General features: G+C 37.3%; 1 protein-coding gene across 1 annotated transcript; it reads right to left on the bottom strand.

The window, feature by feature from the left end:
• Window positions 1-133: 133 nt before the first annotated feature.
• On the bottom strand, window positions 134-15,165 carry LOC145496880 (calnexin-like). The gene is made up of 19 exons (XM_081476651.1): window positions 14,973-15,165; window positions 14,776-14,894; window positions 12,789-12,847; window positions 10,689-10,753; window positions 9,926-10,002; window positions 9,358-9,439; window positions 8,917-8,985; window positions 8,080-8,436; window positions 7,852-7,963; window positions 7,021-7,133; window positions 6,137-6,211; window positions 5,936-6,039; window positions 5,444-5,489; window positions 5,161-5,283; window positions 4,539-4,604; window positions 3,333-3,395; window positions 3,208-3,237; window positions 2,382-2,458; window positions 134-1,785 (listed from the first exon to the last, which is right to left on the bottom strand). The coding sequence occupies exons 1-19, from the start codon at window positions 15,114-15,116 to the stop codon at window positions 1,749-1,751; spliced, it is 1,818 nt and encodes a 605-aa protein (XP_081332777.1). The 5' UTR covers window positions 15,117-15,165; the 3' UTR covers window positions 134-1,748.
• Between the last annotated feature and the right edge of the window lie 628 nt (window positions 15,166-15,793).

The following is a 15,793-nucleotide window of genomic DNA, read 5'->3' as shown; positions in this document are numbered from 1 at the left end:
TGTGTTTTTATAACTCGATACAAAAACTACTTGTTTTTTATTTCTTAACTACAAAACATCTTTCATTGACCAAGCTTCAGGACCACTGTATTGTTCTTCCCAGAACTATATACCACCAAACAAGTATACTTAGACATTCAAAAGTTTTATTAAAATTGCAACCTCCTGTTGCTACAAACAAACTCCAATAGCCCCAAAAACTGTAAATTAAATATAAAAGATGTTCACTAAAAAGGAAAGGATGGAATGACACACAATTATAATAACTTATTCCACTAGTATTATTGGATAACCTACGTGCAAAATTTACGACAGAGCTTGACAAAGATCCAAAGCAAGCAATTTCGTAAATAAACCTAAGACAAAACAAGAAGTACCGTAGTAAAAGCACTGATGGTCAACCTGTAAATAAAACAGTGTCCAATAGCTTGGAGCTAGTGAATTCTGTCCTCCACTTGCCCAACAGGCCTGTGAAGTTTCTTACGAAAATTATTATTTTTCTGAAATTCAAATTACAGAACTTCTGTAAGACACGAAATTTTGTGGCCCGAGCTAGTGAAACAACTTTTGGGTAAGTAAATCAGCCGGTTGCACCCCAGTACTACACTTGTACTCAGTCACTTATTGCCATTGTGGGGAAATGTTCAAATTCTTTTAGGATAGGTGCTGTTTGGCAATATCAGAATATTACTTTGGGGTGCCCAGTGATCTCACCTAATTGTCCGGAAGTAATGGAATCACGCAAAAATGTTTGATGATTACTTCAACTTTCAGTCATCTCCCAACATTTTTCAGGGATCAAAGAGTGCAAAGTCCTGTGGGCCAAAGCAGGATGGAAAATATTGAGGGTTTGATCCCAGCCCTTCCAGCACTACTGTTCATAATGCATCTAAGCTCCATTTCAAGCAGCTGAAAGCCCAGACACAACCCAGGGCTTTATAACCTTAGTTACCTAGTTAAGGACCTCAAAGGGGTTGACATTTTTTTCTTGAAGAATACTGAACAGTAAAGCTTTCCACACCACAACTCATTATGCCTTCAAGTCTCAATCCCTTGGTTACGTTACTCTGCAATTGCCCTGGTGTACCTCAGTTAATTTAACTTGCACATTTGAGGCTTGAATAGGTTGACAATGACTCCATTTTTCCTTTCCTGTCCTTTTTCTATATTAATCTTTTTATTGAAAGATGGGCCCAAGCCTCTGAAAACTACTGCAAATTAGCTTAGTACCTAATATTAAGTTAAAAAAACATAAGTTATCACTGAAATGCTGTTTTTCCTTTTTAGTGACAACAACTGGGCAAACCAGTGGTCATCAATTGAAAGATCTGGTTCTGGATAAACAAATTATGTAAAATCGGCATTTTATCCTGTAAGGAAAGTGACAGAACTTTGTCTGATAATTATAGTAAACGATATCAGACAAAATCACATCAAGCACATTATATTGTAAGACATCAGTCTCATGATTTTCAAGCCTGCTCTGAAATAAGTTAAAATCAAGGTTCTGAGGTTAAGTTATAGCAGTTTATGAGTTAATGACTTAACACAATTGTGGTAGTTGTTAAAAGGGCTCTTGATTTCTAAACATTTGCCAATAAGCCTAAAGCAATTAATAAGTACATGACTAGAGGAAAAGAAGCTAATCAGAAAAGTTTTGCAAAGTATTGAGCCTTGGAGGGAACTGAAAAATGTCCAAACTAATTCTTGGATGATCTGGAGCCATGTAGCATGAGCTGTGACGAATGTTAGTTCTCCTTTCTTGTCCTTCGTCTTGTTTTCATCCTACAAAGAAAAACAAGATGATTCAAGAGTCAAGAACGTTTTACTTTAAGCTTTTTGACGATACATTTCTCTTTGTCACTCACTCATTCAACCTCCTTGAACACTAAATTACTGTCAGTACTACCTATGATCGGATATTCCGAGAGGTTGAGAAAAGAAGTTACCTTTTACATTTTAGTTACATTTTAGAAATTATGACATGAAAAGAGCTTTCAGTAAGATTTGAAGCAGGTGGACCTCCCAAGAGGTTTGTTCCTTCAGCACTCTAGTTGGTGTCAACCATCTACTTTATGAAACTAACCCTCTTTGCCCTATAAAATTAATGAGAACCCTAGCAGAACACCTGCTGGAGCTACTATGGCTGATGGATCTTATTGAAAGCACTGCAAAAAGTAGCAAGGTAAATCAAAGCTGGACTGCAGTGTTCTCAGTTACATGTATACCCATCACACCAGTAAGTGTTTACGCTCTGCAATAATTGGTACAACACAAATTGAGGAAGCCCGGCTGGCTTTATGTGCCAGTTTGTTATGATGATCTGTATATTGAAACAGGTAATTGACAGCTATGAAGTGCATCACTTTTTAATCCCTAACCTGCCACTGTCCTCTTCATCAACCTCATCCTTGCCAGCAGCTTCTTCTTCTTCTTCTTCTTCATTTCCCTCGGCCTCCTGTTATGTACATCACAACAAATCAACATTAATTTCAAGCATAACATATAGCTGCTGTCACTCTACAATTGAGTTTGGATCAGATGCTTGGTGCAGTTGACCATTTTGACCATTGTCCTTCTGGTGTCTGGAAAGAGCTTTTTTTTTTCCTCCAGTGGAGGCAGGTAAAAGAGCACTTAATCAAGAAAAGGTGGGAGGGGCAGTGGCCTCATGACTAGTGCACTCATCTCCAGATCAAGCAGTCCGGGTTTGAGTCCTGGCTGGGGACATTGTGTTTTGTTCTTGGGCAAGACACTTTACTCTCGCAGTGCCTCTCTCCACCCCGGTGTATAAATGGGTAACAACAAATTTAATGCTAGGGGTAACCCTGCGATGGACTAGCATCTCATCCAGGGAGGAGAAGAAATACTGTCTCCTAATTGCTTCATGCTATAGAAAGTGGGATAAGCTTCGGCCTGATGGGCCACCTGGCTTGTATGCAGACTTAACCTAATCAACGAAAGGTCATATTCCTGAAAATCTGTACTATTAGACACTGTAACAACTACGAAATAATACCTTGACAATTTCACAGAGTTGAGGTATTATACAATTTAAAACATTACTGTTTAAACTCCCTGTATCCACTTTTCAAAGCCTTCAATTTTGATTTCTAGATTCAACAACATAGTTCAAAGATAATCAAGTGTTTAAAATAAAAAATCAATTTTCTTGTCTGGTTTTCAACAATAAATCAGTAATTGTCTCACCTTTTCCTCATCTTCATTTTTCTCTTCAGCCTAAAAGACAAATGCACAAAGACAGTTACTGTCTGTTGGTCTACAAACATCTTGTTGTTTGTTTTATTTTCCTTGAAATACAAAAATTAACCAACCTTTTCATCACCCGCTTCAGGTGTTTCTTCTTCTTCTTCTCCTTCTTGTGTTGGTGTTTCAGTCTGAGTAAAAAATAATTAATGTTGCAACAGCAATCACAACTCAAAAAAGTGTCCATAGTCTAGGTTAGGTGCCAGATGTGGAGGGAAATGAATGCAAAACTACCTTGATCATTTGTACTAAAGGCATCCACGGTCAAGTGTTGATTGGGGGTCGATCAAGGGTATCAATTAAGGATATCAATCAACAGTTGACCATAGATGCCTTTAGTACACATGATCCAACTAACTTTGAGTGATCCTTCAAAGGTGCACTCATCTACTGTGTGGGAACTCTTTTCGCATATCTTACAACCCTAAATTTGAAACTTTTTGCAAGGAAATAAAGCAGTATCCTGATTGTTCTATCACTTAAGGGAACTAAAATTTGTTTGAAAAATTGGAGGTTTGAAAAATCATTTAACAGTAGCTTTTGCATTTTGAGCTAGAGGAACAAAATAATAATAGTTAGATTTGACAAGAATACTGTAAATAAATATGAAACAAGAAACTGTGGAATCTCAGTTTTTCAAACTCTCAATTGGAACTCCCAAATATTTGAGGCACTTGTTGCTTCAAATCATTGGGAGGTTTAAAACATTGAAAGCTGGAAAAATTGAGATTCCCCACTGTTTCTTGTTTTACATTTATTTTACAGTGTTCTTATCATGTCTGCCAGTTACTTAAAATTAATGTTTCAGACAATGCCAATTTATTGTTGCCAAATCAGAGAGATAAAAAAAAAGAAAGCCAGTGTAGACAAAGATCACTGTAGAATCCTTATTACCATTTGCTGATTCATGGGTAAAATCAAAGTAAGTTTGTTATCACCTGGCTGGGTTGTTTGAAAGCTGGCTACTGCTAACCAAGGATTAAAAGTTAGCCACAGTATTAATTTTTCTTCTATAAATTAAAATGTTTCTTTTTTTCTTATGTTTTATGTAGTTCGAGATTTCTCAAACTCAAAAGTGAAGGACAAACAATGTAAACAGAAAACCTCACCGAAAGGTTACAAAACTGAAATCATAATTCACGCTAATCCTGGGTTAGCTCAATCATGCTTTGAACAACCCAGCCAAGAATGTTCAACCAGTATATATGTATGTAGCTACATTACATATGTACATAACTGTGCCCACTCTCAGGATTTCTTTTACAACACAATACCTTGTCTTCTTCAGGAACAACATCTTCGGTTGGTTCATCAGTCTTCTTCTTCTTGGCAGCATCACTCTGCAATCAACATGTATCTTGACATAAACTTGCGCATTCTTCTTACAAACCTACTGACATTTCTAACAGTAGCATTTGGGAGAATATACTAGAAGTAACTTCTTTATTTAAAGTCGGTGGAGAAAGCAAATAAAAATAATTAATTACTAAAACCACCATTGCCAAAAGCAATGAGATCTGGTGCAGGGGAAGAAGGGATGAGAAGGTATGAAATTAAAACCATGTTACAATGCAGTAGAAGATGAAGAAGGTGGTAGTGGATGTTCTGATCATCCCTGTGAGGACATGGAACAAGTCAGGACAAGACAATGAATGAAAGATCTAGAAACTAAAACAACACCGTGCCTGGTTTCTAAAAATGTATGTAAATGTTGAAGTCAGTTTAAAATGCCTAATCCTATTTCAATACTTTTTCTATTTGGTAACAAGGTTAAGGAACTTATAAAATTATAGACTAAGCACCCTTAGCCTCACTCTCAACCACCTTCAATATCTATTGTTTAAGTATTAACATCGAAAGATCATTAATTAAAAGATATATCATTATATTATTTACCTTGCTTCCAGGGAAACAGCAAGCAGCAATTAAAACAAATGGCAAAATAACAACGATGACAAACAGCACCCACAGCCATGGTCGCTCGTTTGTTGCGTCCAGCAAGTTCCTAACTACTCCACCCTAAAAAAAAAAAAAAACAATCACAACATTTCACTTCTCCTTGCTGCAGATGTTCTTAAAGATAATGATATTATTACTACAGACAGCATAGTAACCCATGAAATATGTGAGATTTAAACACCACCAAGAAAGGAAAACGAATAAGAATCAAGTCACTAACCTCCTCATCTCCTCCATAGGTTTCTTTGACATTTTTCTTCACCCAGCTAAAGCAGAAAAAAACAGAATTTAGCCCACAGATAAGCCTTTGAACACATTTTGTATTCTAGTGGTCTTCAGGAAGGTTCATTTACACAGGATGCAATTTTCAAAAACACACTCTGAGATTTACTTCCACATCTGTTTGTAAGAGGAGTTCCGTTCCCACTAGTGAATAACTGAAGTAAGGCACTATGAGAACAACAGATTTCAGTGTTAAAGGGGTGTCTGATAACCCTTTCTGTCCCTTGTTCAAAACGTTAATTTTCCATACTGAATACAATACATTAATTTCTTTCAATGTCAGATCTGAGAATTTGGTGGTAGATCAAGACAATATCAATTTGTTAGTGCTTTTCTTTATTCTCAACACCCGTTTGTCTGATAATGCACCCATGTTGCAATGATAAATTAGATTTTAATCATAGGGTTAGGAGGGAGTTATTGACTGTACCTGTCTGAAGCCCATTTGTCAGCAACATATTTGTCATTAGTGATGATAAAATTATCAAACAGTATATCTGGGGTCATGGACCAGAGCTCCAAACCAACAGCAGCCTGAAATAAATAAAACAAAAATCATAAAATCATGCAAATAATTTATAAACAGAGTTCAAGCACCGGTAGATAGGATTTGTTTTTCAGTCATACTTACAATGGATGTCATCTTGAAAGGTTCCTTATCCTCAAAGTAATCTGGATTTTCAATTTTTCTTGGCTTCCAAATACCCTGCAATATATTTTCTTTTAGTATTAAAATTGTGCCAAGCCCATGAGATCATCAAAAGAAATTTTAAACTTTACAAAAAAAAAAAAAAAAAAAAAAAAAAAAAAAACTAATAATAACACTAATAATACTAATAATACTAATAATACTAACAACAATAATAATAATAATAATAATAATAATAATAATAATAATAATAATAATAATAATAAACATGGATACATTCATCAGGGCTGTCATTAAGTTTTGAGTCACCTGTAGCCTTGACTTTCACACCTGTAACAAACTTGCTACTTTGTGGGTGAATTGTATCAACAACAGGCAAGTTCATCCATAACATCAAGGGCCTATCACGCATACTCAACAGGTGTTACGGGTTACGACCCTTAATGACAGCCCTGTTCATTATACAATGTGACACTAGCTACTACGATTATCAGTTGAGTAAGGCGGGACGAAAGTTTGGTCACCAAGTTTTAACGTAAAATCGTGTTGTTGTCACGGGCAACTTACCTCGTTTCCGTTGGTAACAATATCAACAGCCGTTGGTCGCCTGTCGTGTCGCCTACAATTTCGCGCTTTGCTGTCAATTGACGTCAAAGGCCGACAAGTTGCCAATGGATACGGAGCCAGTTGCTCGTGACAACAACACGATTTTTACGTTAAAACTTGGTGACCAAACTTTCGTCCGCCTTACTCAACTGATAATCGTAGTAACAGACAGTGGTGATCAACTCTTATTTCCCTGTCCTGCATGTTTGTCTTTGTATCAATTATCTCAGGAGAAATTAGCAGTTGATCTCTGTATTTACCTTGTAGCTGGGGTTATCAATCAGTGGTGCTGACCATTTGCCCTTGTAAGCAGGATTATCTATGACAGGAGGCTTCCACTCTCCACAACCAGCCTTCTCACATTTCGGGTTTGCTTAAAACAGAATATGAAATAGTAAGTTTAAATTTCTGTTGGATGATAAAACTTTTAGCTTTGTGGCTGATGAAGTTTGGTTCAGCTGAACGGAATATTCCACTTTTAAAGAGACTTTTATTGCACTCCGAGTACAGGAAATTATATACATTTTAGTTAATCATAATTCCAAAGCAGGAACACAATATTTTTTATTGTTTCTTAGAAGATAGTTTCCCATATACCATGCAGCAATACTTCACACTAAAATGTTTCACAATGATTGTATAAGACATTTTTTTTTAAAGATAAGTTAGGTGCTTGATTTAAGCAAACTAAAGGCACAGCAAATGAATGAGAGTGTCATCCCAAAAGGACAAAAGTACAGCACATTTCACAACAACAATACTACAATATGGTTAACTCCCTGAGTGGAAAAGATGAACCAAATCCTGCACAGTGATTGGCTACCGGAGCGGGCAAGATAGCACTATCTTGCCTGCCTGGGATAATGCTCTGTGTCCCACAAGAAAAATTTCCCTGCAGCCAAAGCATATCCCATATAATAAACCTTTAATTATTTTTATTTACCACAATTGTTCGGTCAAGATGGCTGGATATTGGCCTCGTTTCTCAACTCCATCTCAGTCTATAAGCATCCAAAAAAACAGAACTTGGCCAATATCTAGCCATCTTGACCTCAAGCTTGGTCCATAACCCATATATCAAATCAGCTCACCAACTTGTGGTGCTTCCCACTCTCCATCTTCCTCTTCATCCCAGTCATCAGGTTTGACGCCATTTGGATCCGGAACATACTCTGGCTCGTCATCCAACCAGTCTTCAGGTTTCTGACAATAATAAAACAATTTAAATTTAAACAAATTATTTACATAATGTACCATTCAACAATTCCCTTAAGAGTAAGGTAAAAAACAGTTTAGTTAGGGGATTGAATTCAGCAAACCTTTGCATCAGGGTCAGGAATTTTAGCAGGAGCATCCTCATCCCAGTCTTCAGGCTTCTCTGCATCAGGGTCAGGAATCTTTTCCCTCTCATCCCAGTCCTCTGGTTTTTTATCATGCGGGTCATCAATCTCCTTAGGGGGATTGATAGCCGGAGTGAAATCTTCCAACAAGTTGCCTGAATTGACACTCTCTTGGTCCACAAATACTTCAAATGAATTGTCAGGTCGAACTACCAAAGTGAATAAATGAGTCTTTTTGCCATCAAATACACTCTGGAAATTGCCAGTTGGCTTCTTTGCATGTTTCTCCTCATATTCACCAGTCTTTGGGTTTTTGTGTCTAAAAATGAAGTGAAGCTAAAAAGAAAATAAAAACAGCTTGTTGATGATGTGAGAAACAAGAACAACAATATTCTGCACACACATGTAAGATGATTAGTCTACATTAAATGACAGAAATCCATTGATAGGCAGTGACAGAAAGTTCCCTTGCCCACTCAAGTTTTGATGCTTTTGAGCAGAGTACAAAATTCATGGACAGTATAATATTTTTGGATGCTTTGAATCTTGGAAAAAGCAATCATGTTCAAGCCTTCACCAGTGCAAGGGTTTCAATACCTATTTCAGCGGAAGGGCAACTGGTTTTCACAGGTGGGTAAAACTTTTGGAACTGAACTTCTTTACAAGGAAAACCTTGAACCCCTCAACACTCAAACCAGGCAGGCAAAATCATCCTCGGAGCCGGTGTCTGTATTTCTGTTCTTGGCCAAAACACTTTACTCCTTCAAGACTAGCAATATATTCAACAATGTCAAATGTATTGTTAATGATAATTACCTTTTTGTCTTCACCACATTTGTCAGGTCCAAACATAATAGTATAAGGACTTTTGTCATGGAAAGATTTCTGTAGTAAAACAACAAAATGTAATTACTTATTGGAGGTGTCTATATCAAGTTTGATTACACGACCAAGTCATCAAGTCATGATCATATGCATATACAAAACAGTAATTACTTTTTTTTATGTCCCATAAGTGGACACTTGGGTGCCAGAGTGTCTACTCATAGGTGGTTCAAGTGAGTAGTTTCCACTGATAATTTCAGTCTATCACTAACGGGTGGTTGTCGCTCACAGGGTTACCAAGGAAACTCTGTGCCTGCTCAAATCTCATGTGGTCCCACCACCCTTTAGGCACCTTGCCACACATTCATCTTTTTTGCAATGAGTAAATGAACAATGAGGAATTCTTGAGTGTTACAATGAACAAAACTTTACCAGGTCAAGAGAATCTTGATGAGAAAGAAGTTTGACATAAGCACCACCACATTCCATTGCCTGCTGAAACTTCACTTCATACCTGGAAGAAAAATAAAATAATTTGATCATGATGTACAAAATATTATATATTTAATATTATACATATGTGTAATGTCTGGCAATGGTTGAGAAGAAAATTATTACATTTTGAATCAAGCCAGACTGTCAATGATCTTGGCGAAGCTTCAAAAATAAGTTCATACAAGCAGAAAATTAGATGTAAGCAGTGTTTTTCTTTTTTACTTTTTTTATAGAAACAGTGTTCAACATCTTATAGAAACATAGTAAATGGTTTGAACCCAGGAGTATCAGTAATTTGTATAGTGTGATCATCCAGGTGAGGGTAGTTCTGAAAAGAACTGTTGTTGGTGACTGTGACAGTCACCAACAGTTCTTTTCAGAAGTACCGTACCCTCACCCAGATGATCACATGAAATGAACTATCTTATAGGAACCAATGTAGAAGTGAGGATGGCAAATTAAATTTATTAAGGGATAAAACAGAAAGAAATAACAGTATACTCACTGGACTACAAATGGCTTGTCCTTAAACTCAAATGGTTTTTTCAGCATGGAAGAAATTGCATGGTGCCTTGCCTTAGACTGCAGATCAACCAACAGGAGATTAGTACATAGAAGATTGTTACGGTACTTTGATGCCCATGTTCAAAATTAACGGCTCGTAACAGCTCATGCATTTTGCAAAACCTGAAAAAACGAGAAATTTATACACCCCAACCAAACTAGCATCTTAATACAGTGCCAACACTTCAGCCTGAGCTGGAACAAGAATCATTGTCTTTGAACAATTGATCTTCAGTACATGTATGTTGAATATCAACAGTTTTATTACTGGCCAGGCACTATTAAAGGCGAAAAAATATACGAGGTTAAATATACTTATATAACTTAGTTAACGACCAGGAGCATTGCTCATTAGTTGGTGTGGCATTGGCCTTTATTAGCGTTTTTGGTGGCATGCTGTGGCATTTGTTTTGTTGCCAGGGTTTGCATTGCTGTAATAGGCCTGGTGCGGAGCAGTTTCCTGTGCCCCCAGGTCAGCGGTTTATTGTCGCAATTTATGCATGTGCCACTGAGCTTCTGGTTCTGTATGATGGGTGCTTGGGCTGGGGCTGGGTTTGGCGGGCAGGGCTCGTGGCTGGGTTGTGGGTAAGGCAGGCTTTTGGGATGCTCTTGCTACCTGGGTTTGGGGTCGGCAGCTCCAGCCCCTTGGTTCCTGGGCACCCAACCTCCATGTGCAACTCAGGTGTTAAATAGTGTCAAATTACCTTGAGAATAAGTCCTAAATCTCCAATGAATAACTTGGTTGTTGGCTCCTCAAATGACCATTCACCTGTTGTCACAAGAGTAAAAACACAGTTAAATAATTTCCAAGGACCAAGGTAAAAACTTGACTATTAAGCACATGTTCAAAAACATACAAAAAAAGTAAAACATAAAATTAATTACAATCCAGTGTAATATTTGGCAACATCATGCAGAGAGCAAAATCAATAATTCTAAAACTAAAACCCTCATACACAAATGCAAGGCAATCTCCTATGATGTGTATGTCCCACATAAATTTTTGTCACTGCATGTTTGTCAATGGGTTATGATCAGAAGAGTTATAGCAACTTAAAAACATCTGATAAGGGTAAGAAATTCCTTTCATGTTATACAGTAGGGGACATTACAGCTATGGAGAAAAAGTATGACTAATTACTGGTGTGCCTACAAAAATCATCAGGGCTCGACACTAACAGTAGCCAACTAGCCACAGACTAGTAGAAATTTAGTTTTGGCTAGTAGGTTTTTGATTTCCACTAGCCACTTTGGCTAATAAACGAAACGAAATTGGCTGTACTAGTTTCCGTCTTTCTCAAGGAAAACAAACCCTTTTCTCGGAAACAAGGCCAGACTTTCATTGTGGATGTACATGTACCATGTTACCAGGCATGTGTTGTTCAGCACGTATGCAAATTTAAGTTTGTTTACTTTTGGCTGTGTGGTATGTAAATGGGTAACTGAACACGTTACTACGTTGAAAGAAATATTTGACAAACAAGACAGCAGTTTCTGAAAGTACACATCAATGTTCTTTATTGTTATGAAATTAGTAGAACAAAACACAAGCTTCCTGATAAAATCATGCGCAAAATCGTGTGAAACTGTAAAGGGATAACATTTCATTTATAGAGTAACAATACATGGGTGATTTGTCGTCATATGCATACTTACAAACTTACGGTACCACAACAGAAATAACTAGATGTGAAAGATTTATTTCCTTCAACATTTAAATCAGCCGCTTTTAGCACTCGAATTTCACCAACTACAGTTTGCAGTATTGTTCAAATAGTTGTTTTGCTTTTGAAACATTTCTACAGTGCCTGTCCATCTGTGAAGATTAGTCTCAACAGTTTTTACAATGACGACTCAGGGTCTCTATATTTTTCCAAGGAAGTCTCAAAGAGAAACACAGTCTTGAAAGTCTTTTTGGGAACTGGAATTAACTTTATTGGAACTAGTTTAAGTTCAATGTAATTACCAACATTATGTATTAAAGAGAGTTGCTTTCTTTTGCTTTCAAGTCTTGCTAGTAATTCTGCTGTTTATTGGACTTACCTTGTTACATGAAACTTTTTTTGACACGTTAATTTGGCGAATTTCACGTTTTAAAAAAAATTGCAAATTTAAAGTGACGCAAGCAGTAAGTGTTGTGAACATAACACATTATGTTACTGTTGAAATACAGTCCCGCCATTGCGTTTTTGTTACTTTTGGCATTATTGTACCTTTGATAAAGTCGGTTTACCAAAATTCAAGCACATGTTTAAGTAACATTGCCAAGGAAATAAATTGCGTTAATCAAAAATGTGAAGTTAAAGTGATTCAAAATACAAAATGTTTTGCAAAATCACGGAACAGTCTGTTTAAGTGTTGCAAAATATGTACACCCCCAAATCATGAATAAACATGTCGTGCAAATTTCATGTTGTAAGGTAGTCAACCTCAACGCTTGGCTAGTAAAAAAAAAAATTTTGGCTAGTAACATCTAAGTTATCATTAGCCACTTGGCTAGTACGTTGAAAAGTTAGTGTCGAGCCCAGATCATGACAACACTAATTAATGCAGTGAGCCATTCTTCATCTACAGATATATCTCTAGTGGAAACCAACTGAAGCAGGCAACATTGAGTAAAATAAACAGAGTTAACACTTGCGCTATGTTACCTTGGAGACGTTCGAAACTTTGAAACAATGTTTTGCCTACTCCTACAAAGACTAAGAATTTTAAAGAGTGCTACACAACAAAGCACTGTAATAACTTTGTGGGTGACAGAAAAAATTATGATATAAAAGATGGAAAAGCTTGCAGTGACTAACCGTCATATTTTGCTATTTCAACATCAACTCCATCTTTCTTGGCTTGAGATTTCAGCCACCTGCAGTAAAAAAAAAGCACTGAAACTTAATAAACAATAAAGCACCAATTAAAATTTAATGCATATGATTAATTTGGCAAGTGCACAATAACCACTCAAATGCTGATGATGAGAGCATTCAACACTCATCTACAACTATAGACCCACTTGCATCCATATAAGCCATGCTTAAAAATGAAGTGACTAGATGGATTACAGTTATGAATCTCAGTGTAGATTAATGCTTGGTTATTATTAAGGTATGCCAGCATTTGTGTTCATTTATACTCCCAAGTGGAGAGCGATTGTGTGAGAGTGAAGTGCGTTTGTACTCTAACAACAGAATGCAATGACCCCAGCCTACTTAAATAGGATTCTCAAAAGTAGTCATCTGGTGAAAATTGCCATCTAGTTCATAATCTTGGCTGGCAGCTACTTTGCTAGCGTATTTGTCGGATTCTTTAAAGGGAGATAGAAAAATCAACCACCTATTCCAGCAAAAAACACCCATTAAAACACTTTGTGATACCCCTGGCTTAAAGCTAGATCACTCAGTACAAAAAACCCAGGCAAAACCATGCAAAGGCCAAAAAAGAAATGTGTAGATCCAGAAAATATCCATACCCACCCCAAGGAAGGTTAATGGAAATTCCAAGGAGGTTTCAAAAGCCCAATTTTTTAAAGAGAAGTATGACACTAAAATAGAATTTCCAGAGGGGTGGGAGGGGGGGGGGGTTCAAGCTATAAAACCTTCTGTGGGAGGGGTAGGGATATTTTCTGGAACAACACAATCTTGTCTCCAGTTGACTACTTTAAAATTTGACTGAAAGCTTGATATTTCTTCCTCCTGACACAGATGGTGTCTCAGTGAAGCTGTACAGTGTAAACCAACATATTCAGCATGAATACAGAGCTTATAACTAGAACTAGTTGACCACGTTTTTGGTTATCTCTAAAACATAACCTGTAACTGGGCTTTTCCTCTTTTGGCGAGTCAGAAACAGACTCAAGTAAGGACTTCACGGTTATAAGCTTCTGGTAAGACTGTAGAAACTGTTAACTAAGAAATTTTTTGGAAGAAATTCACTTTGTGATTTTTTTTTTAGCAGAGTCAATAATGCATGAAGCCTGCTGCCCAGCTATATGAAAACTGTCAACTCAGTTTTGTTAACACCCTAGTGTGTTAACAAAAATTGATTGGCCAGTTACAAAACTACAGTTTACAACTCAAAATACAAGCACATCTGTTGAAAAAAAATCACTTCAGACACACACTTCATCAACAGTGAGCCTTGCTCATACCTTTGATTCTTTGTGCCATTATAGCAGTACTTATTGATTAATACTGTGCTAGATATAGTCAACTGAAGCTTTTTTGTAAGAAACACTCACTAATTCCATATATGCTTGATCATGCAAATGTTATAAGAATACAATACACCTGTGGTATGAAAATTAGGAATTTTGTCCCTACATGTACAAATGTATGTGAAGCTTCATGTCTGTATACCTTGCAAAACAAGAACAAACCCTCCTTGTTATTCAAAATTAACCAGTGTGCCAAATAAACTTGGAAATAATGCCAAAACAGGTCACTTGGGTGGAACATTAGTGAAAGGGCTATTAAGACAAGGTGCATTGTAAATCAAAAACTACTACCATGGCTACACCCAATGAATTGAAGAATCTTTTTTTTCCAATACAAAGCGAGTATCATACAGAAAAATCAGAAGTCTGACAAATGTCCAAAAAAAGACGCCTTAAAAACTACTACTGACTTACGTGAGGTTTAGAATGTAACGCTATCAGACCGTATGGACTGAACAGGCTAGAGTTCTGTCAAAACTTATTCACGAGTAGATACAGCTTTCCAACTGCAAACAACTGCAATATTTCCCACACACCGGCAAAAATTTAAAAACGTTCTTAATTCAAAAAATATATTTTACCTGCTTTCAAACTCTCCTCGTTTTGCGAAGGGTTCTGCAAAGAATACCGAGTCCTCGTGTTCAAGTGCAATGACTGGAGGTGAATAAGACTCTATTTCCACTTTCTTTTTCTCTTTGCCCTGCCAACGTTACGAAATACAATTAAACCAGGTTTGCGATCTCTTTGAGCAATTCAAAACGGATATATAACCACTTGCCTTATCTTCCTGCTCGCTCTCGCCGTCGCTTTCTACGTCGTCTTCATCTTCAACGTCCGCAACATCGTCTTCGGCTCGTGATGACAAAGCAGAACAAAGGAGAACTACAAGACCGAGGTACACGAACAACTGTTTAAGCCGCATAGTGAAAAAATACTGTTCTCAGGTTAAAAATTTCAAGGGCTTCTCGACTGTTTGAAATTTTTAAAGAGCAAGAAGGAAGAAATGAGGAACCAAGCCGCTGAAAAAGCGCAGAAAAATTCAAATCAGACGCGTGGACGTAACTGAATGGTCAAATGAAAGAACACATGCTCTTTAGGCGTCAGGGACTGGAGCCTACTCCTCAGGTATTAGCCAATCGAAAGGTCCGTACTATCCACTTAAAACCTTGTGAAAGTCTCGCGGGGCGCGGTGTGAAATCTCGCGGGGACCACATTGTGAAAAAAGTCTCGCGGGGCGCGGACGGCCTTGTGAAAGTCTCGCGGGGCGCGGGCGGAAAAGAACGCCTAACTAGTCACAAATTCATAGTTGCCAGAATCTAGCTAGAATTAATATGTTTGAAGGCTGTATTATAAATTTGCTTGGCCTTTATGTGTCTTTGAGCACTCATTATTCACCCATCAGCCAGCAGATGAGGGAAGTGGGGGGAGGGTTGGGTAGTGTGGTATCCTATCCGAACGTACACATTTGATTGGCTCCTTGTGAAAAAATTCAAGACTGCGTCCTTGAAAATTTTTGTACTAGAAAAAAATCTTTGGGAAGAACTGAAGGACCTTTCATGTCAGCCTAGCGGATACTCAAACTGGATCAACTCACAAATA

Source organism: Orbicella franksi, chromosome 9, assembly GCF_964199315.1.
Source record: "Orbicella franksi chromosome 9, jaOrbFran1.1, whole genome shotgun sequence".
Classification (NCBI taxonomy): domain Eukaryota; kingdom Metazoa; phylum Cnidaria; class Anthozoa; order Scleractinia; family Merulinidae; genus Orbicella; species Orbicella franksi.
The sequence above is the reverse complement of the archived record's forward strand: the minus strand, read 5'-3'. Positions and strand labels throughout refer to the sequence as shown.